General features: G+C 36.8%; 1 protein-coding gene across 7 annotated transcripts in view; it reads left to right on the top strand.

The window, feature by feature from the left end:
- Positions 1 to 22,293, top strand: part of Hipk (Homeodomain interacting protein kinase) — a 34,630-nt gene extending 12,337 nt beyond the window's left edge. Inside the window, exons 3-19 of one of the 7 annotated variants that reach the window (XM_072889646.1) lie at positions 1,534 to 1,884; positions 4,704 to 5,033; positions 5,152 to 5,244; positions 5,380 to 5,598; positions 5,677 to 6,049; positions 6,137 to 6,354; positions 6,456 to 6,776; positions 6,870 to 7,049; positions 7,148 to 7,294; positions 7,377 to 7,541; positions 7,777 to 8,204; positions 8,660 to 8,749; positions 9,320 to 9,598; positions 9,930 to 10,092; positions 10,320 to 10,543; positions 10,860 to 11,147; positions 11,435 to 22,293. In XM_072889646.1, coding sequence (XP_072745747.1) covers positions 1,537 to 1,884; positions 4,704 to 5,033; positions 5,152 to 5,244; positions 5,380 to 5,598; positions 5,677 to 6,049; positions 6,137 to 6,354; positions 6,456 to 6,776; positions 6,870 to 7,049; positions 7,148 to 7,294; positions 7,377 to 7,541; positions 7,777 to 8,204; positions 8,660 to 8,749; positions 9,320 to 9,598; positions 9,930 to 10,092; positions 10,320 to 10,543; positions 10,860 to 11,147; positions 11,435 to 11,633 — 4,065 coding nt within the window. In that variant the 5' untranslated portion in view covers positions 1,534 to 1,536 and the 3' untranslated portion in view covers positions 11,634 to 22,293. Of the gene's footprint in view, positions 1 to 1,533; positions 1,885 to 4,703; positions 5,034 to 5,151; positions 5,245 to 5,379; positions 5,599 to 5,676; positions 6,050 to 6,136; positions 6,355 to 6,455; positions 6,777 to 6,869; positions 7,050 to 7,147; positions 7,295 to 7,376; positions 7,542 to 7,776; positions 8,205 to 8,659; positions 8,750 to 9,319; positions 9,599 to 9,926; positions 10,102 to 10,319; positions 10,544 to 10,859; positions 11,148 to 11,434 lie in introns of those variants that run through there. The other 6 variants (XM_072889649.1, XM_072889644.1, XM_072889647.1 and 3 more) reach the window with 6 other exon arrangements.
- The last annotated feature ends 141 nt before the right edge of the window (positions 22,294 to 22,434 follow it).

Genomic DNA, 22,434 nt, shown 5'->3' on the forward strand with positions numbered 1-22,434 from the left:
GCCCGGTATTATTCGATCGGTACAACTCTGGCTATGAGTCACAAGTGTATTGTGCAATATTGCGTATTTAGTTGCGATCGGAGAGAATTACGTGAAACTTATACAGGGTGTCCGGTAATTGGTGAAAAACCTGCTAATGGCGGATTCTTGAGATCATTTGGGGACGAGTTTTTCTCAGCGAAAATGTCGAGGCATCAATAATTTCCGAGTTATAAGCGATTGAAGAAAAGGTGCTTTTCGCAAACTAAACTTTTCGAAGTTACAAAATTACCAAAACTACATTCTTTAGTTAATTTCACATAGAATTTTAATTTAAGGCTTAATTGCAAAGATATATAATGATAAAAATTGGAAACTTGCAAAAAATGACGTCTCTCGATATTTTTTTCTCAAGAATCTGCCATTAACAGATTCTTCACCAATTACCAGACACCCTGTATATTGATAATTAAGGAGAAATATCTGTCGAATATATCAAGCTGCCTTAAGAACATTGAAATATGAATTCACATTAATTTGTATGCATGATAGATTTTTCTTTGATTATTATATATATATATATGAAGCGATTAATATTGAGAAAGATGCTAAAAGTCATGTTTTGCTACTTTTATTCCAGGTTCTGACGTTGGAAGAATTTTGATACTGTTTACTATTTTTCATCTTTTGTGAGTCATCTTAAATGGCAATCCTTATTTTTGTATTTATATCCATGATCAATTTTAATATAAGACATTACAACACACGTGGTTGGAAGAAATTTAGTACGTAAGATAGACTGAAAAATTACGGGTTCCTGAAATAGTCACAAAATTGATGGGTTGTTTCGAAACATTTAATATAACCGAATAATAAGAAGAACGTAAAAACGAGCGACAAGAATTCTTAACCTCGACAACTGGAAAAGAGAAAAGACCATTCTCTCGAGACAGTTAAACCTTTAGAAAATTATTTGCTTTCAAGTTAAATTTAATGAAAAATTTATTGAATAAAATAAAAAGTAATCATTTTCATTTACGTGACGATATTTAATGACAGTATTTAAAAAGAGTTTTTTTTTTTTTTCTTTTGAGAAATACTAACTTAAATTGACGTAGTATGCAAGACGTAATACGCAGGACAAAGAGGTGGCTCTAAAATATTCATGGTCATTGGCCTTACCTTTTATGTTTCTACGGTATTTTTTGTCTTTGTGGAGGTTTCATACATTGTTGACGAGATATCTTTCAAATGTTCTAATTAGTAGCGTAATTATTCGAATACTTGAAACATTGATGACATTTTAACGGTACGATGTTTTCCTATCTCCTGTCAATTATCTCTTTTTAATGAATTAGATTTTTATTTTTAAGAAACCTTTAAAACATACCATGTGTAATAATAAATATAATAATAAATAAAAAGAGATTAGAAATATAATAAGCAAGCATTACTTTTTTATTTATTTGTAAAACTTTATAATAAAAAATTGAGTCACACAATAGCAACGAACATTGGGTCGTTATTACCAAGATCGTTCCTTTCTGATTGCAGGGAATGTATGACATGTTCATCCAAACACAGCAGACGAGTAGCGTCAACGGCAGCAGCAGCAGCAGCAGCAGCAGCAGCAGTAACAACACCGTTCACCACCACAGCAAGAAACGCAAGTTGGACTACAACGTTAGCCAGCCGGTAATCCAGCACGCATTGGTCCAATCGACCAGCGACTACCAATTGGACAATACCGGTCTGCAACAACGATACTCCGTGAACGGTGCTAATACCGCATTTAGCTCGCTGCACAACAATAATGCGCTGCAGAAGAGTAGTCCGAACCAGCAGACCCTGGTACGAGCCTCGACGATCAAGCTCTTAGACACGTACCAACGCTGTGGCCAGAAGGTTAGTGCGACTTTCTACCTTCTTTCTATGTCACCGCATTTGTAATCGTTCAGCAGTAATATAGTCTGCTCTTTGTGTTCAATGCCGCGTTCAGTGCTAAATTCCGCCCTATAATACTCTAATTTATCCAATATAGAAATTGTATTCGTCGAATTACGAAGCTAATGAAATCATATACCATCAAGATTCGCACTTTATTTTCGAGTTTAATTACTATACTGTAATTATTGCACTTGTTAGTACACTAGAATCCGTGTTTATAACACGATGATGGTCTCCGTTTCAGTGTCAGCTACGTATATCTTCGTACTTAAAGCTAAAAACGGCCGTATTTAACGCTAATAAATGCGCGGCTTTGTTTGTTTTCCTTTTTTCAATATCGCGTGTAATCAGCACAATGAACAAACACCCGCGGCAATGGCTCGGTGTCATTTGTTTGCAAGTTTTGCGTTTAATCGTAGCTTGTTGTTGTTTCGTCATTGCTCACATTCTCTCGAACCAACTGTTATAAACATACACGTGTACTTAAGAGTACGAGAGCGCGAACAATCACGGCTACGTCTCTCTCAGCGTGTAGTTGACAATTTTTCATCTCAACGTTACGCAGACAGACAGGATGAACTTTCTTTCACGGTCTCGTCGTACGTTGTTGTCGTCTTTAGCGCTCCGGCAAATAAAACTTAACGACTACTAACCGCTTATTGGCATAACGGCGCAGGCTCGAGAGTTAGATTGTTTGACTCTAAGATTACGTTTGGCAACGAGTCGTGATACTTCTCGCTTCGCAATTGATGCTTCTTCTTGCTACAAGCCGAGCGAAAGGGAAAGGTCTCAGACAGCTCTAGTTTGTAGCAAGAATATACTATACAGTTTGCCCCCCCCCCCCCCTCCCCATTACTCATCCATTGCAAGCTTACTGCAGTGATCCTTCGACTATATGTTCTCGATAATAATTGTATCATAACACTCGCTTGTTGTATATAAAATTAACTTTCAATTAATTAGGGATGAAATATCTTCCTGCTTCATTACTCGCAGCTTGATGTGAACTTGTTTCCAATATCCGTGGCATGAGCTCGTTTCAATTACGTTTAAGAACTGTGTCATCTAACTTACTAACATCTCATCTAATAATTGTCTCCTCGGTTCGCCTCGCGTTTGGCATTTTATCCGCCTTTGAAATTTCCAAATTGCATCCTCGCGTTGGCTGTAACTCGACGTCGATTCAATAACATCGGACGGCGCATGCAGTGCTCGCTATAATGTCCTCACTGATTCATTGCGCTCGTCTTCCAACATTCTCACTTACCGTTTGCGATTGTACGAACGTTTCATAATATGTTGTCGCGCGATTTTTGCCATCTCAATCGTTGCAGTCGAGCCACGTCTCCGAATTGCTAAATCGACGCGCATTCAACTAATCTGACGTTCGTTCTGTCAAACGACTAGGCACTCCCGAATCTCTCGGCATACTTGATTCGATAATAAACGTACCGTGGATTTTTGAAACGTTCGATAGCATCTGAAGGTTAACGAGCTTCTAATTGCGCAGAAGGTACTTTAATTCCCTGAACACTCATTAATTTTCCGATTCCAAAAGCAGCGACATACACGCACTTAGCGTCGTAGGAAAATGAGGGTTTATTACCGGGAACTTATGGATACTACCACAAACGAATGCGCGATATAATCGTGATGCTTATATATTGATATGATGTATATATATTTATACGTCATCCTCTCACGTATAACTTGCGCGATCGATTCGAGAATCCTCGACCGTCGAGAATCGTGGCCTCTGGTAACTGATAAAATGCTGTTTGGCATAAAAAGAGCGTTTGCCATCGGTAAATGAGATTAGCAGGATTCAAGGATGCGGTACCGGTTTGAGATGGAAAATTTTTGCGTACATCTGGCGGAGCCGAGAGTTTGTTATTATTCGGGTACATCGTTGATAGTCCGGGATAGTCAGGGAGAATTTTGACGCCGATTATTTTTAATTCAATTCCTCGAGGTAAAGATTCTCTCTCTTTCTCATGCGAAAGGTTTGGTCTTGTCAACAATATTATACATCGCACATACTGCGCACCGGTCTAAGTTTAATTATGGAACACGACGATCATATTTCGGTAGTCTATCGTTGCACCGGGGTGTCACGAGCGCCGGCCGGCGGCGTAGATAACGTTTCCGTATGGCGTAGTTAACTATCGATTGCTTTCAAGGCTTCCATTACATATTTCATGCCGACCATCGTGCACGGAAGTGTGAACACGCGCGTGATTCTCCCGGCGAGAGTCGCAATTTTGGTGACTAGGCGCGACAAAGATGGGGGATGTACAATTAGCCGGAGATTCACGCGTGATGGCGAGAGGCGGCGTTTTTCTTTTTTCTCGATGATTCCTTCGACGATGATCGATGAGCAGCGAGCATTGATTCACCGGGCGATGTATCATAGCGCGCAAGGATGCACGATATAACGTTTGCTATAAGTATTTTCATCCGTTAATTAATCTTCAGCGATGCGCGAATCACGCGATCGGCGGCGATCGAAGCTCTCTTTCGCGTCGATTAGCCGCGGTGTGGAAAATTTCTAGGATCTCCGTTGCACAGATAGTACGTACTACTGTGTACACACCAAGAGGTGTGCGTTTGCGTTTGTGTACTGTCACCGACTATGTCGAGAGATCTTAATTCGTCGCTGTTACCGTTGGTCCGTTTTATCCGTCGTTCTCCCGTTCGTCCCAATTCGAAATTCTCCGTATTCGACGACGATCTCTTAACGTTTAAAAATTTTTGTATAAGGTATATTCCTCCTACAGAGAAAAACTTGGTCGAGGGAGGGTAATGGTGACGGCCTGGCAGTCCACTCCGCCAACGCGACGAATGCGGTGGGTAGTACTGTAGTGTCGCAGCACCATACCCAACAGCAACAACAGCAGCTGCAACAACAACAGCAGCAGCAACAGCACAACAAGCAGACGAGTATGACAGCGCATAGCAAGCAAGTGGCCAATGCGGCCAACGGAAACGGCGGTGGCAGCAATCCCCAAGGGGACGGGGATTATCATTTGGTGCAGCATGAGGTCCTATATTCCATGACCAACCAGTACGAAGTTCTCGAATTTCTTGGCAGAGGTACTTTCGGGCAGGTAAGAACAAACGTTTGTAATATTATTATTATTATTTTGTCTAAATATGTGAAAGTTGCGTGCATCAGCTATTATATATTCTACTCTAGTTATGCAAAAATAAAATGATTTCTTGCAGGTTGTAAAATGTTGGAAAAAAGGAACGAATGAAATAGTAGCCATTAAAATTCTAAAGAACCATCCATCGTACGCGCGCCAGGGTCAGATTGAGGTGAGTATTCAAATCTAAAAATAAAACAAAAAAAAAAAAATAAAATAATGCGTTACATACAGATAAACGTAAGCATTTATAAATGTTGATTTGCGCTGTATACATACTATACGGAGCAATTTATCATATTTACAGGTCTCCATCCTGTCTCGACTTAGTCAGGAAAATGCGGATGAGTTCAATTTCGTGCGCGCCTATGAATGCTTCCAACACAAGTCACACACCTGCTTGGTATTTGAAATGTTGGAGCAAAATCTCTACGATTTCTTGAAGCAGAATAAATTCTCCCCTCTACCCCTCAAATACATCAGGCCCATTCTCCAACAAGTATTGACCGCGCTGTTAAAATTAAAGGTACGCGTTACAGTTGCACCCATTCACATTACTCGATCGATGAATTAGCATGTGCCTAATAGTACTTTGGCTTTGCAGCAATTAGGATTGATACATGCTGATTTGAAACCGGAGAACATTATGCTAGTAGATCCACATCGTCAACCGTATCGAGTGAAGGTCATCGATTTCGGATCAGCCTCGCATGTGTCTAAAGCCGTCTGTAACACCTACCTGCAGTCACGATACTACCGCGCGCCCGAGATCATACTGGGACTTCCGTATTGTGAAGCGATAGATATGTGGTCGCTCGGCTGTGTAGTTGCAGAATTGTTTTTGGGATGGCCTTTATACCCGGGTAGTTCCGAGTACGATCAAATTCGATATATAAGTCAAACGCAGGGCCTACCGACGGAACATATGTTGAACAACGCTAGTAAAACAACCAAATTCTTTTATCGGGACATGGACAGTGTGTATCTTCATAATTGACGCAGATAATATTATAATATCGAATAGCGAGTACAAATTTCTCACAAACTCTAAATATTATTTTTAGGTACATATCCATTTTGGCGGTTAAAGACACCAGAAGAACACGAAGCGGAGACTGGTATCAAATCCAAGGAAGCGAGGAAATATATTTTTAATTGCCTTGACGATATCGGTCAGGTTAATGTACCGACTGATTTAGATGGCGGTCAACTCTTGCCAGAGAAAGCTGATAGGAGAGAGTTCATTGACCTCTTGAAGAGGATGCTTACAATGGACCAGGTAGTAATATCTAATTGATGCTTTTGATTTGAGAATGAGATTCTTTCGTATGTAAGAACATAAATGCAGTATTCTCTCATATTTGTTATGTGTTTGGAATAAAGGAGCGCCGTATAACACCCGGCGAGGCACTGAACCATGCATTTGTCACTCTGGCACACTTAGTCGATTACGCTCACTGTAACAACGTCAAAGCTTCCGTCCAGATGATGGAGGTTTGTAGGCGCGCGGGAGATTTTACCGCGAGTCCTGCACATCATCAGGCTCCACCGGCGCCTCAACCACCTCCAACGTCTTTAGTAGCCAATTTTGTACCTACCACGAATGGCAGTGCGGTGACTCTCACCTTCAACAATCAATTGACCAATCAAGTGCAGCGATTAGTCAGAGAGCATCGCACCGCACAAACAGGATACGACAATCTGGTATGTTTATATATTATATTTTCTTTTTAATTATATATATCATTTTATTTAAAAAAAATTGATGTATTTAATTTACACTCGTCTCCCCTTTAGTATCAAATATATAGTAACAGCAGTAGACGAGCGACACAGTACAGCGGGTCGTCTAGCGGATCCAACAGTGGGCGAAATGGAGTGCACGACTTTCCGCACCAACTGGTGCCTAGTATATTGTGTCCACCGCCCGGATACCAGACGATGCCGAGTCCTGCAAAGCATGTAGTTGTTGCTCAGGTAAAAAAAAAGAGAATAATATCGCTATTGTGTATGAATAATTAGTGTTATTTATTATTAGAATGATTAATCATTAATAATGAATTCGTTTTTTACAGCCACCGCAACCGCAACAAGCCCCTTTGCAGATTCAACCATCGATTATATCGCAGCAAGCCGTGGCCGCGGCAGCTGCAGCTGCTCAACAACAATACGCTGCGGTTCCTGTGTCTATGGTCGAAACTGGTCGACAAATGTTGCTTACTGTAAGTAAAACAATAACATTTTTCACTTTTGAATGACTATATAATAGTCTAGTGTGTTGATATACGTTTATGATCATCATAGAATGCTGTGCAGACATCTTGGCCTGGTGGAAGTCGTCAAATGGCTGCGATCGTACCATCGTGGCAGCAATTGCCTCCGCAGCACGCAGCCATACAACAACCACTGCTCAGCGATGCTGGTGATTGGGGAAGGCCTCTTATCGTCGATAGCTCTGCTATTCTACAGGTAGTACTTGTCAATAAACTGTTGATGATATTTAGTTAAAAGTTGTAGATAAGACTCGTTAATATGTATCTGCGTCTGGCTTACATAATGTTTTCTTTCTTTTTCTCATCCATGATATATTATTTATCGTTATTTATTAAACTCAATTCTCGCGTTTCATGTATCGGAGTATAAAGCCAGAAAAGCTAGTTTATAATCATTCAGTTTTTAACTGATCTCCCTTGTTTTGGGGAAGGATCAGCGGCCGGTATTTCCTGTCACGGAGGTTTACAATGCTAGCGCACTCGTCGAGCATCCTTCGCAGAGCTGGGGCAAACGTACTGTCACTAAACATCATCATCATGTTACGGTACCACAGCAGACTCAACATAGACATGAACATAAGAAAGAGACGCAACAATTGAGTCCGGTGAAGAAGAGAGTTAAAGAGAGCACACCACCTAGTAGCATGCGACGACACTCGCCGACGTCGAGCAGTCATTGGCAGGAGCAGCCAGTGCAATCCCATCATCATAGTAGCAAGCACAGCAGTAGTAGTCACAATGTGGAGCATCAACCAATCGTTTCCGTGCGACAACAGACCATTACAATCGATGACACGCCTTCACCAGCCGTTTCCGTTATCACGATTAGTGATAGTGAAGATGAGGCGCCTGGAAAATGGTGAGTGTGTATGCCAAATGTAGCATAGCCTGCATCCAGTATATTAAAAGTAGTTTATCAGAGATTTAATAAAACATGATGCACCTGTTTCTGATAATTTTGTAGAGTTCAGACTTAGATATTATAGACATGTCTGATAATCATGTTTTTGTGAATAAATAAAACGCGACGATCGGTTTTTTTCGATATTTGTATCTGTAGCATAGAAACTTACATTTACTGCAATTTTATACCCAAATAATATCTGCCAATCAAACAGACAAATTGGCAAATCAAGACAAAACTAAGAAAATTGAAAATATTATATTAAACATAAAAATGGATTGTGAAAATGCATTTTATATGTCTCTAACATCGTGAACCGATTATCGTTTTCGTAAAATATATGGTTAAGCACGCTTATCTGTTAGCGCATTATCAGTTGGTAGTAGAATCACGCATGATATCATTGACAGCTGCGGAGACCGTCAGTGCAGCGCCTGTCAAAGTTTGGCAACTCGCCTGTCGGGCGACGGACGTCCTGTCCGTGAAGAAGTCATACGAAGGTATATTAATGTAATGTGTCGTTAAGGGTGTTATGTGATTAACGATAATTTATTAAAAATATGCAGTTAACAAATCGAATATTACGAGGGACAGAATTGATTTCTATGCTTTCGAGATTAAACTTATTTTGTTGCGAAGTTTCAAGAATCGGTTGCCTCTTTGTCATTTACTTTGAAAATCTCGAAGATGTCATTTAATCTTTATAGACTTTATGTAAATTTTTTATAAAATTAAATTGGTCTATTATATTTGTTTATATCGTGTATATTGTAAATTTTCGAAAATCATCATTTTATACATATATATTTACACATTTTATTTTGCGAACAGTAATACTTTCAATGTATTTGGTACCAACGAGTGTACTTAGGAATCTGGTTGCGGAGCTTGGCGTGAAACAACTATCGACTAACACAAAACCAATGTCTCCTTAGTAACAACTATCGTTGCAAATTAGCATGTAATATTTCACACACGGATGCAATGTTAACTTGTCGATGATCAAAGCACGCAACGGATGACATCTTGATGATTTAGAATAAAAAAATCTCTTCTGTTTGAATTTACAGCACTCAGTCAACGCCGCGCGTTGTACAAATACAGCAGTCAACACACACGAGTAGTCAACAACACACGAACGGGCACGTTTCGCATAGCAGCAGTTCGTCGTCACATCGAACGCAACGTAAGAATGTCATCAGCTGTGTCACAGTAGGTGATAGCGACGGTGAAGCTAGTCCAAGCCGTACACATGCTCATTTATATCAACATATACCGCAACATCCGCAGCATCAACAGACCACACAGTTGATCAAGCATGAGCCGCAACAGCAACATCACGTTAGCAGGTGAACATTTACAATAATGACGCAGTGAAAAGAATTTTTCGTTAAAACTCTTTAAAACCTTTGTCTACTTTTTTTTAATTTTTAATCATAATCCTGTTTTCCATCTGACGCTTTTTGATTTAATCAATTTTTATAAAAGTAAGAAATATCGCGAAGAGATTTACGACCTATATTTTTAATAATTACAATATTAAAAGAAACTTTTTGTTTTAGTATTAAATAGCTATTATTACTATAAACTTATTGTTAGTTATAATATTTTATTTATGACTTTATTATTATTATTATTAATAAATATTTGATTAACCTTTCTTGTTATTATTTTCAGCAGTAGCTCGGGATACTCTTCTCAGTCACAGAAAAAGCGGTTGTTGGCAAAGGTGCAATCCGAATGCAACATGGTGAACGTTGCGACAAAACCGGAACCCGGTGTCGAGTATCTTGCTCCACATCCGTGTCACGCGCCAGCTTGCAAAGAACCACCGACCTATCAGGTTAATTAATATTTCTATTCAATTAGTTTTACGTTTAATTTGTTTCTATTCTTTTATTTGCAATCCAATCGGATTCAGCGGATCCATTTCGTTCTTTTTTATTTTGCGAAATGTCCGGCGAAGAAAGGGTGGGAGGAAAAAAGGGAAGACCCGAGTCGCGTGTATGCTATCAGGGCCTAATTTTTTATTCTTTTTTAATAATTTCCTTTGGTTAATATTTTTTCTAGGATGACGTCTATGACATGCATGACCACTTCTTGCAGTATGTGACCACGAGTAGTGCGCATCCTCATCTTCAAGAGCAGCATATCGTGTATACGACTGGCACGGACAAACGAGTATCCTGGCCCGGAAAACGTGCCGAGTACAAGCATGAATACGTTCAACCACCAGCTGCACACTCTCGAGACCATCAAAAGTGGGTGGTCGCTAATCCTGTGCATCAATATAGGTGAGAATTTCTTTTTCGCTTGATCGTTATCTCATCCGTATTTTTAATCGAAGCACCTGACGAGACGAGATGAGACCTCCTCTTGAATGATTTATACGATATTACTGACTGTATTATACATACTGACTGTTTTTTGTTTGATCGTATAAATTAGTTTCTTTTTCCCTTCGAGATAGTATGTCGAGAGAACTGAAAGAAGAGTTTGCGAATTTGTTGAGAACGTATCTCTTTAGATCTTTAAATGGACATATCGTAATAAAGAAATTAAGGATGTGAATCATACAAGAATGAATTTTGTTTCGTTTTGTACGTATAGGCAGAGCCAGGTAGTAGGTACGGCGGCTCATCCGGGTCATACTCACAGTCATCATGGGCATCCGGCTCATCTGAGTCCAGGCGGCAGTGGTGGCGGTAGAAGTCCCGCCGGGAGCTCTGTGATAGGAAGTGCCCAGCATTTGGGACAACCTCTCTATCAGGAATACGCTCACGTGCGCTCGAGAGCTCACGCGGTGCCACCTCCCGTGTATGTTACCGCCGCGCCTTCGCAGGCTGCTACCGCTATCCAGCAACAACAAGTGCCCACCTATCAAGGCTTTACACCCGGGTGGGTAACTAGAAAAACTAGTTGATGCATGCATGCCTTTTTATTCTATCTTCCTTCTAGCGTTAATGCTAATTAATTATTAACTAATATTAATCGTTTAAATATATACAATTATTAAAATCAATCATATAATTGTTATAGTTAAACTATTTTCCATTTTCTGAGTTTATTCTCGAAACTACATGTTCGTGAATCGGCCAATCTATATATTATAAGAAAAAACTTATTATTTCTTTTTTTAGAGCTTTGTGAAGACTTTCTAATGTGCGTTATCCCGTTTTTTACAGCTCGTCTCCATTAACGTTGTATGATTCTAGTCGAGCGTTGCCACCGCCAGCTCATCACAGCTCGGCCAGACCATTACTGGCAAGTCACGCAGCACATCCGTTGCCTGCGCATATGCAGCCTACAGCTGTTTATGGATTGGCCCCGCTATCGCCAGCCAAACACCAATATCAACCTTCCGGTTTATGGTTTACCGAATAGATTATTCGGTATCGAGTCGTGGATAAGAGTCGTACGAGCGAATGTAATAAGTACGCGCATGAATTTTCTGGAAACTTACGAGCCGCTTGTGCCAATCAGCGAATGCGTAATCGATTAAATGTAACGGAGAAAAAGGTATGCACATTTTTCATATTTTTTTGTGCACTTGGCCAGTAAGCGGAGCGGGGTGGGGGCGTCCGAACTGTTGCAATTTGTGAATACGAATCGAATATTATGCACACACTTATACAGGAATTTACGATCGAGCAAGTTTGCCGAATGAAAAGCAGCAGAGAATAGTAGAGATGTGTTTAAAGATAAAATTTTTGACAATCCGTCCTATATATATGTATATATAAGCAGTGACCACTCCCTTCCGATCCCCGCTCTTTCATAGAAAGCGAATCGTTAGGAGATCAGTGTAATTAGATCTCTTTATATATATTTGTTACGTCTCTCTTGTGTTTGAAACAATTCCATCGCGTCTCATTGCGACAATTTCATAAGGAGATGAGAAAAAAAAAAAGAATTATTCTACTTTGACACGCAATTGTGTACATAAATAGAAATCTCATTACAATTTTTCTTTTCCTTATTTTTTTTGTTCAATTCGAAGAGATGTATACCTCGGTGTATGCGGCATACTGTATAAATTTCGTAAGTTTCCAGAGATACCGAAGTTTTACTACGAAAGGTAAGAGGTTTATAAGGACATTATGTGTACAGACCAAAATTTTCTATGCCTGGATCTATTTAAACCCTACATGCGCATAGTTTCTCTCTCTATTGTAAATATACATATATATACATATATATATATATATATATATATATATATATATATATATATATATATATATGGAACTGTGGCATGTAATTTAAATAGATTGGGAGCATCGATATCGATGATAAAAATATACACGTGGAATGGCATTGTCGATCACGTGCACGTAAAACTGTGAAACAAATATCGTTCATATACGATTTATATTTGCGATTTAATTTAAAGTACGAATGAGTATGCATTTCTTTACGGTATGTCTAAAAAATATATATATCGCGCGCGCGAGTATCTTATTTTTAATCCTCCTTAACGGAATCATTTTAACGAACTTTATAGGTTTTTTTTTTCTCGATCGTTGCAATAAAGATCGCGATTTTGTTCTTGTTCGTGAGATTTTTGATCGTATTAAGAATTTCGCTATGGGATATAGTGTGCTGTAGTCTTTTATGATATTTTATTCATAACGGGTACTCAAGCCTAACGAGGTAATCACATTATTCTTCGTAGTTTGCAGCGTGTTACTCACAAGTATACGTTAACATAACACACACACACATATTATTTAGTTATATTACATATTCGGAATTTCAGATAGATTCGAGTATATATATATATATAGAATTATTCGGGTTGTCATAAGTATAGTCGTGTGAGGAGTACTCGTCAAAACAATAATACACAAAAAATTTAGAATCAAGTCACGAATCTATCAAGATGATTGCACGACATCCGAATTGACGAAAGCTTTGACGTGCCTTTTTTGGAACAGTTCTATTATTTATTTTATTCCTATGTTATTATTTTCAATCGTTCGTTTCCATCGTCAACGTCATTTTCATCGCTCTAACGTCTCATCATCATCCTCATTATCGTTGCTACTAATCGTCATTGTTCTCATGCCTAATATTTTGTTCTAAATTGTATAAATAGTATGTTACAGGCAATCTGCCTTAAGTTTATGGTCTAAAACGTGAAATAGTGACCACAGTTTGGAAGGATTCATGAATTGTATATAGGTTTAATGTGACTTTTCATTAATATTTCTTTCTCCAGTAATCCTTTGCATTTTGATGAGAACTGTATTTAAAAAAAAAAAAAGAAAAAAAATGTACGCATCAAGTAAGTACATTGCACAAATCAGTAAAGAACAGGGAAAGGAATGATATTTGGAGAAAGCGATAGTTTTTGTTTTCAAAGTAGGAGTCGACAGATTTTTTTTTTCAAATGTTGAGAAGGAAATAGAAAGGCAGTAACACATCCTATATATGCGTGAAAATGCCAAACAGCAATAAAATATAATAGTGGATCTTGTATTAAAGAATTTCTCGCGGAGATATCACAATCGTATATTGCATACATTTCCGCGTACTTAGATTTTTTTTTCAATAATAATAATAATGTTTAGACAGGAAGAGAGAGAGAGAGAGAGAGAGAGAGAGAGAGAGAGAGAGAGAGAGAGAAAAAGAAGGAGAGAATGTAGTTCTCTTTTAGATGTAGAGATTTCATGAAACTGGTTTTCACAATTCCGTTCTTCTCATCGAATCACGTTCTTCCTCGTTGCATTTTCTATGTCAGTATCTAAACTAAAGTCAGTATCTAACATTAATTTTCATTTTATTTCTAGAAAATAGGTATCATCATTCTCAGGCGGTATACGCGTAGATACGCGATACGCATACATGGTTCTTCAAGTATCAGCGTCATTTTACGCAACTGCTAATACATGTATCTCGTGATTTTATGGAATAACGCTTAGGCATTGTTTTGCTCTAATTCTATTAATAAATGTATAGAAAGTTGTAACACGGTAATATTCGGCGTATATGGGATTAATTGCGGTATGTTGTTTAGAGTGATTCACGTCCAGAGTTTAATTAGAGATATTTTACACGTAGAGTGAAAGAGGGAGAAAGAGAGTGAAAGAGAGTAAAAAAAGGGAGAGAGAGAGAGAGAGAGAGAAAAGAGAGGAGAAAATTACAGAATATATATATATATATATATATATATATATATATATATATACATACATATATATATATATATATAAATAAAGATAAATATATAAGTGTAGTGTGTAGGGGTGTAACGGAGTTTTAAACACATGTTACCGGTATCATGAGAAGAGAACCCTTTACGTGATACAATAAGTAAGCGACAAACGATATATACAGCTGCAATTTAACTATATTTAACTTATAGAGCAGGGCCGTTACGGCTATCGGGTCCATGATAGCCTCGCAAAATCTCTCGAGTGCCTTTATATCGAGAGGCATCAGATAAATCGATGTAAATCTGTAACGATGTCGGACTTGTTTCGGCAAAAAAAAAGCGACGTCTATATAGACCTCTTTGTTTCTCTTCTTGCTCTTCTTTGTTTCTACAATTATGCTACAGTTTATCCCTCCTTGTCTTAAAGTTAAGCGATTTGCCCGATACCCTCTTTCGTATACGCATCGATACGTTTACATTGTACGGAAAAAAAAAAAAAGAAATATTTAACCAACTCGATGTGCCTGTTTAACGAATAATCATATTTACACTGGATAATTATTAATTGTAACGGGAAAAGAGAAAAGGATATAAATAGATTGGGAAGTCGTTTTTTCTTTTTCTTCGATATAGACTGAACGCGCTGTCGGCGAAACGCGTTACAATCATCGTAAAACATGTTACGTGTTGATATTCATCCCTGGGTTTTGACGTAATTGATCAATTCACGCCCAATTGTATATGTACATACAAACATACATACATACATGTATACATGCTTCCACGTATGACAGTATAGAGATACTCGCGTCGCATTAAAACTATACCATATACCCTTCTCCATATGAGACTCGTGAGAAGAAAAAAAAAGTCATATCTTTAGGTTTCATCCCCTCTACGCGTAATAATGTTGGATGTGTGTATGTGCGTGAGTTATAGTAGTCGTAGCACGCGTAGCGATAAGTTTTTTTTTTCGCTTCTTTTTCGTATACGTTTCGTATATACGTATCGTTAGATACGGATTTTAGTCACGTTTTCTTCTCACTCCATTTACGAGCAGGTCTTGACTGACGATAGGATTTCGATTATCGAGAAACGATGTGGCGTTCGAATTATCGTAGATCTCGCTAAAGTGTTATTTTCTTCAGGGGATTATGGGTACGTAATAAAAGAAATATAAACGCGGTAGAGCGGAAATCTTTAAGCGGGTGACATATCGACTATTTTAAAGGGTACAAAAAACGTACGCGCGCGGACCACCTACAGTAGGTCGACCTGATTTCGTTGTTACATCGTATCGATATATTGTATATTGTCTGTATATATTTTTTTTTCAATCGATCGTCGGTCAATACGTGTTTGCGTTTCGTCTCGTCGTCATTTCAGACCATACATCACACGTTGCTAATTAATTAAACACACATACATACACATGACTACACGTAATAAGCTATCTAAATAAAAAGAAGTAGAGACGCTATAAAACGCTGTGTGAAAAATTAAGTAAAAGATACCGTAATTGTATCGATGGTTCTAGTTGTGATATTTTATTATAATGCTGATATATATATATATATATATATATATATATATATATGTATATATATATATGTATATATGTGTATATATTCGTGCGCAATTAACTTTGAGCGGGTTTTCTCACATGCCCGACGTATATATCGCGAGATATAAAGTATGTAGAGGAGTTGTATCTTAATCTTAACGTATTAATTATATAGGAGAGAAGGAGGAAGAGATTATACGTTGTTGCGGTAAATAATTCATGATGATCCACATGTATAATGTTACGATTATTTGGCAATTTTGCGAACGATTTTTTGTTTTTTTACTTCGGTCTAAACTAAATCTAACGTACGAACTTTCGCCGTTCTTTTCTTTTGTCGTAACATTAATTCTTACCGATCGGAATATTATTCAAAATGTGCAAAATTTTTTTTCAAAATGTATAAATTTTTTTTTTTTTTTTTTTTTTGAAAAGTTAAAGTTATTTCGTGTTACAAATGTAAAGCTGCTAAATTTCTTTGTGATATAAATACGGTTTACATGTAACTAGCTCGGGTCTTTTAAAAATGAAAAGAAAAATAATTATTTAAACTTTTATACATATACAATCGCAACTGTAACAGTTACATAGTCCTTTCGTTCGGATAGAGTATGATAATAACACATTAGGTGTAAAGTATCTAGTTTTTTTGAATCGTTTTGAAATATGTACATATGTTTCTTATTACATCTGGGGAGGTTGGGGGGGGGGGAGGTGATATATTAGTCTTAGGTGTAGTGCCTAAAGTGATGAGATTGTGTGTCTGATAGATTTATTTAACATGGGATCTCCAAGTTGATTCTGCGTCGGTGCAGGAAAAATTTGCTGGATCGCGAATATTGTCGGAAAACAGGTTTTTTTTAGGTTGAAACTATTCAATTAAGAAAATTGATAGTTTTAATATTAAACCTGTGCAGGCACACAAGACACACACACACACACACATACATATACACACAAAAGAAAAAGGATGATAAGCGCGACCAATATATTTCTTGTGTATTGGGTTGCAGATTATTTAAAGTCACTGCAAAATTGAGAAACGCTTAGATGTGCTTAGCATGAGAAGATATTTGTGTAAAAGTGATCAAATGTAAACAAAAAAAGAAAAAAAGAAAATAGGATAAGGGGGAAGGCTTACAATTTCATTGTTAGGACTGTAATATTCATCGCGTTGTACGGGACAGTTCGTATAAAGATATGTTATCACTGTAAACAAAATAACACTAACTTTCTCACGAGAGAAAAAGGTAGATATGTAGCTATACATATATATATATATATATATATATATATATATAAAGTATATAGGAAAGAATAACATATTTTTGGAGTTAATAGAGAAGATTGATATTGTGCTAATTAAATTATTAAACATTTCTCTTAGGTTCTCTATTTGCTACGTTGCTCGTCGTAATCGGACCACATTTGCAAGTAATAGACAATTATTAGCTAAACAATTTCCGGGCTACGCCTCAATAAATCGAGTTAATTTGTCAAATTTTATTGAACGTCGCATATCCCACTCAAGTGTCCACTTGAATGTATTTGATTAAATATTTTCGTGAATATCCTAAAATTTTATTATTTTATTTTTTTTTGAAAGTAAAAGTATTTGTGATTAAACTCAGTATTACATCTCGGATTTAAAATAATGTAAAAATTTTTGATGTGAGAATGAAAAAAGTCTTTAGAAAAAAAAAGAACGGCAATCCTATATATGTTTAAAATTTAAGAGAGCTTGACATTTTTTATCTAAAGCAGAATATTTAATATGGAAGTTGACTAGACCAGAGAGTTCTAAAAGTTGTCGTTACTAGAATAAATGAAGTCCGATTAGAGAAGCAAAGAAATAGATAGATTTATCGCGCGGGTAATTGTATAATAAGGTAATAGGAACGGCGAGACTATCCGACTGTTCTTCAATGTTCTTAATGTTCACTATTATACTATGGTAATGTAACGGCAAATAATAATTAACGGTGGGACTTGTACTATATATACGTTTATCAAGATTTATGCATAATGCTGTATTATAAAAATTAGTCGTAGAGTGAAGAAAGAGAGAGAGAGAGAGAAAGAGAGTATCCTCGTACGTAGACACATCACTGTTTAGATTCTCTAGCCATTTCACCTACGCGTGACTGATAGAGGCAATGTACAATTAGCCGTGTCTCTTTTTATTATGGAAAATATTTCTCTCCACGAGTCGGTAGTAAATTTGATGTTTTACAAATCGAACATTTTAGACTTTCTTCCTAACGTAACGTAGAAGACGATCCAGTTGCAAACTCTTAGTCGTAGGATCGCTTGTATGCATTGGACCAGACAGAAATCGATCGTTATTGTACTCGTATTTGTAAAATCAAAAGAGAGAGACAGGGGGAGAGAGACGTGCGTAATTAAGGGACTTTTTTACAGACGCAGGTCGTTTTTTGCTCTTTCGAGTCTCCTTTTGGTACGTAGACACGTTGAAGGGACCCAAGTGTCTCGTCGTCTTCTTCTAAGTATCCAGCAAAAGGAAAAAAAAAATTCGCATATATTTAATTATACCTCGTAGTACGATGGGCAGTATTTAGTTCTTTGCTACTCATGACACATTTAGACACGATTTCCTTAACTATTTAAAAACTCGAGATAATCAACGTAACACGGAGACAAATTTATAGCAGGAGTGCGAAAAGATGTCCGTCTGACTTTGATTTTTATATTTTACGATGATAAGCCGAACTTGCACTGCATTTTATCACGATAAAATACAATTGTTACGCTACGTATTTATACCTAACCGCGTGTTAAATCAATGTCCCTTTCGTGTATATTAATTGTACTATGATGATAGTAGTGACGCAAGCTGTATTATGTAATTATTGATGCATCGTTTTAATGGCATCGTGATTACAAGTATCGTTTATCCTCACATCGTACGTACAATCGCATCATATAAATTCTCCGCAAAATTTCAATATTGAATATCGATCAATTACGTTTTCCCACGTGTTTCAATATCTCTTCAACTTATCCAAATTTCTTTATCTAGACAGCTAATTAAGCGACTTTTGTTGGTTTACGAGGAAAATCCTCGTAATAGCTGAGTCTGACATGGTCATTTTTACTGTACTAAATGCAAACTTGAATTATCAAATATCACATATAATTATATCTACATTGATATCATTTATTCATCGTTCAATCTGTTTGACTTATTTCGGAAAAGAATTTTCATAGCGTTGCCTTATTAATGACTTATTGTCGATATATATGATAATCATTAAAAGCGACATTCGTAATACGTATTGCCGAATAAATAAATTGTTAAAGTCATCGATATTAATATACTATCTGCCAAATCTCTTTCTCGTATGAACAAACACACATCACACTACAATTACATTACATCACGAAGAATCTACGCGCGGTGACTTAAGAGCTGGAATTTCTGGAAATCGCGAAATTATCATTTAATCAAATCGTCACGATAAGCCGATAAATGTTATCGGTATTTCTAGCTCGTTCGCGCGTGGATCTTTTTTTTCTCGACCACACACACACACACACACACACATATACACGCATACGCCAAGAATATAGTAACCCCGACTTATTGTCCAAGTGGCGAGTAAAGTGAAGTTTCTAAAGTATGATTATTAAGTGTATAGAGTGTTTTTAAGCTTTCTCAAGAAGTCTCTTGAAGTATTGTAATCGTTGGCTGAGCCAAAAATTCTCCGCTTGCATATATGGTGGCCCTTTTGCAGATTCGTTCGTCAATATATGTATAGAGACAGACACACGCATGGTGAATACCTAAGTACGGATACCTGACGAACAGTTAATCACCTCGAGTCACTTTGGTACAGATGTGTATCGCGTAATGCAATAAGATATTAATGTTGCTTATTATTTGATTGTTATTTTCAAATTTAATAATGTGAAACGTAATGTTGCTACAAATTTGTTCTTGTAATTTGTTGCCATTTATATTTGAACATCAGCTGTTAGAATCGAAAGCTGATATTGGACCATCTTTTTTTTTGTTATATTAAATACGATAAATTTTCGCAAGCTCTTTCTCTTTCTAAAAGCTATTCTATTCTTGATTTATTATCGCAATCAATATTTCATACACATTTTAATCGTTGATTAATGTATATAAAATATTGACGGCAACTTTTACGGTAAAATTATTTACATACATTTTATATATTTCTTGTCCATTTTTGTAATTTATTGAAAAGTATAATTATCTGATTGAAAAAATATATGAAAATAATTGATGTGTGGGTGTGTGTGTATGCGCGCGCGTGTGTGAATATATGCAAAATACAACGCAAGTTAAAGCAACATAGAACAGTGTCTTTAGCAAGAACATAGTTACTATTACAAAGTAAAAAGAAATTCTAATTAAGAGATTTAGAGTAGACTTAGATAGAGCGTGCCTTGCGTTACCGTGACACCGACATTACTGAATGTCACTTCTTCTTCGCGATCGTATCTGTACTAATCCGTACTTAGGTAATCGATAAATGTGCATCGAATATATATATATATATATATGTGTATATATATATATATGTATGTATTAATATATATGTATATATATATATATATATATATATATATATATATATAATATATACATATATGTATACACTTCTACATATATAAATACATAAATAATAGATACATATGCATAGATAGGTATATACACACATACCTGCATATACATATATATGTATAATATATATATTATAAATATTACATCCATATATATTATAAATAATATTCATATTATGTAACAAAAAGCTTATGTACGTGTGACGGATTATTCCGGAGGTCGACCAGAGTACAAAGCGTAGATTTAGTTTGGCCTCGGAAATAGTTTGCGCACGCAGTCGAATCAATGTCATCGACGAATGTTAGAGTACTGAAACATATATTTAACAACAAAAAGGTATGCGTAGTGTAGAGAAAAAGCCGACGACCGCCAAGTTGTTAATATCGTCGCATCGACTGAGAATTGAGAGATTGCCGTCTAACTGACAATAAATGAAAATTATCACAGATCGGGACGAACAAAACTTCTCTGGGGAGCTATTATGTAGCTATTTAGAATTGTTTCTGATCGGAATGAAATTTTTAAAAATGTAGTAAAGTGTGATTGGCTCGGATTCGCTCGCATCTTAACAAGATATAGATTCATAGCAATCTAAAGAAATGATATCGCGATCAAATTCGCGATTTTGTCAATCGGAACTCGTCAGTCACATCAAACTCATCTTCAATTGGAAATAATTACATAATAGCTACTCTGATAAAGATCCGAAATTTGGATACGCTCGTTTTTTGACGCGGATAATGATTGAATGATGAAAACTGATTCGTATAATTAATTTTCAATATTTATTAATATTATTATATCTGACAAATCAAATTATTACAAAAAAAAAAAAAAAAAAAAAAAATATCAGCTCTCGATCGACGCGGCGATCGACATTTGGCAAATTAATTACACCGAACGTATGTCTAAGCTACCAAAAATTCTAATCGTCGTAATACAGCTCGTGATTATCAAGGGAATGATGATAAAAAGTGTGCATATCGCGAAAGATGAGTAAAAAGGAAAAAAAAAAGTAAGACGGATTGGAATCCTTCGATAGCCACGAGTTTGTCGCTTTTCCGATAATAGGGATTATAATCGGTGACGACTTACTTATCGACTATAGAGAGCGTTTCTGAATTTTTTAAGTCGTGCATCGACATTAAGGTGCATATATCCTGTGGGCGTAAGAAGTCTATTTGATATTTATATTTTAATACACACACGAGCCGATTATATTTAGTGTATTGTAATTATCAAACATATTGATTAACTGTCCCGGCTGTTTATTCGCTCGTTTGCGAACTCCACTGAAAGTTCTGGCCTGAATCGAAATCAGGACGGGAGTGAAGAACGGGACGCGAGCGATCGGTCGGCGTGCGAGCCACGATTTTCTGTATATTACTGTAGTATAATAATCAAACACTAAAGACTAATGCTTAAGGTGATCAATGAGACTCCGTTGTAATTCGGAGTAGTAAGTGTATTCGCGAATTACTATGCAATGTAAACAACACGTCAGAGCGGAAGGAAGAGAGAGAAAAAGAAAAGAAAGAAAATTAATACAAAAATGATGAAGAGAAAGATTATGGGGGAAAAAATAAAGAAAAACGCATTTGATTAATTAACATATATCGGGTTTACGCAGCGGTACATACATCACTGTGTCTTAGCTCGTAAATAAATGCGGATGTCCACGCATCGTCGCGGGCAATCTGTGAACTGAGTTGAGTAGTGTTTTAAGCGCACTCTTCTTTTTTCTTCTTCTTCTTTAACACACTCTCCTGGATTGCATATTCAACAGCTCCCATTTCCATCAATATTCAACTCGAACCAACGAAATCTCCTGTAAACTACTGTCTCTACT

This window comes from Anoplolepis gracilipes, chromosome 4, assembly GCF_047496725.1.
Source record: "Anoplolepis gracilipes chromosome 4, ASM4749672v1, whole genome shotgun sequence".
In the NCBI taxonomy this organism is placed as follows: domain Eukaryota; kingdom Metazoa; phylum Arthropoda; class Insecta; order Hymenoptera; family Formicidae; genus Anoplolepis; species Anoplolepis gracilipes.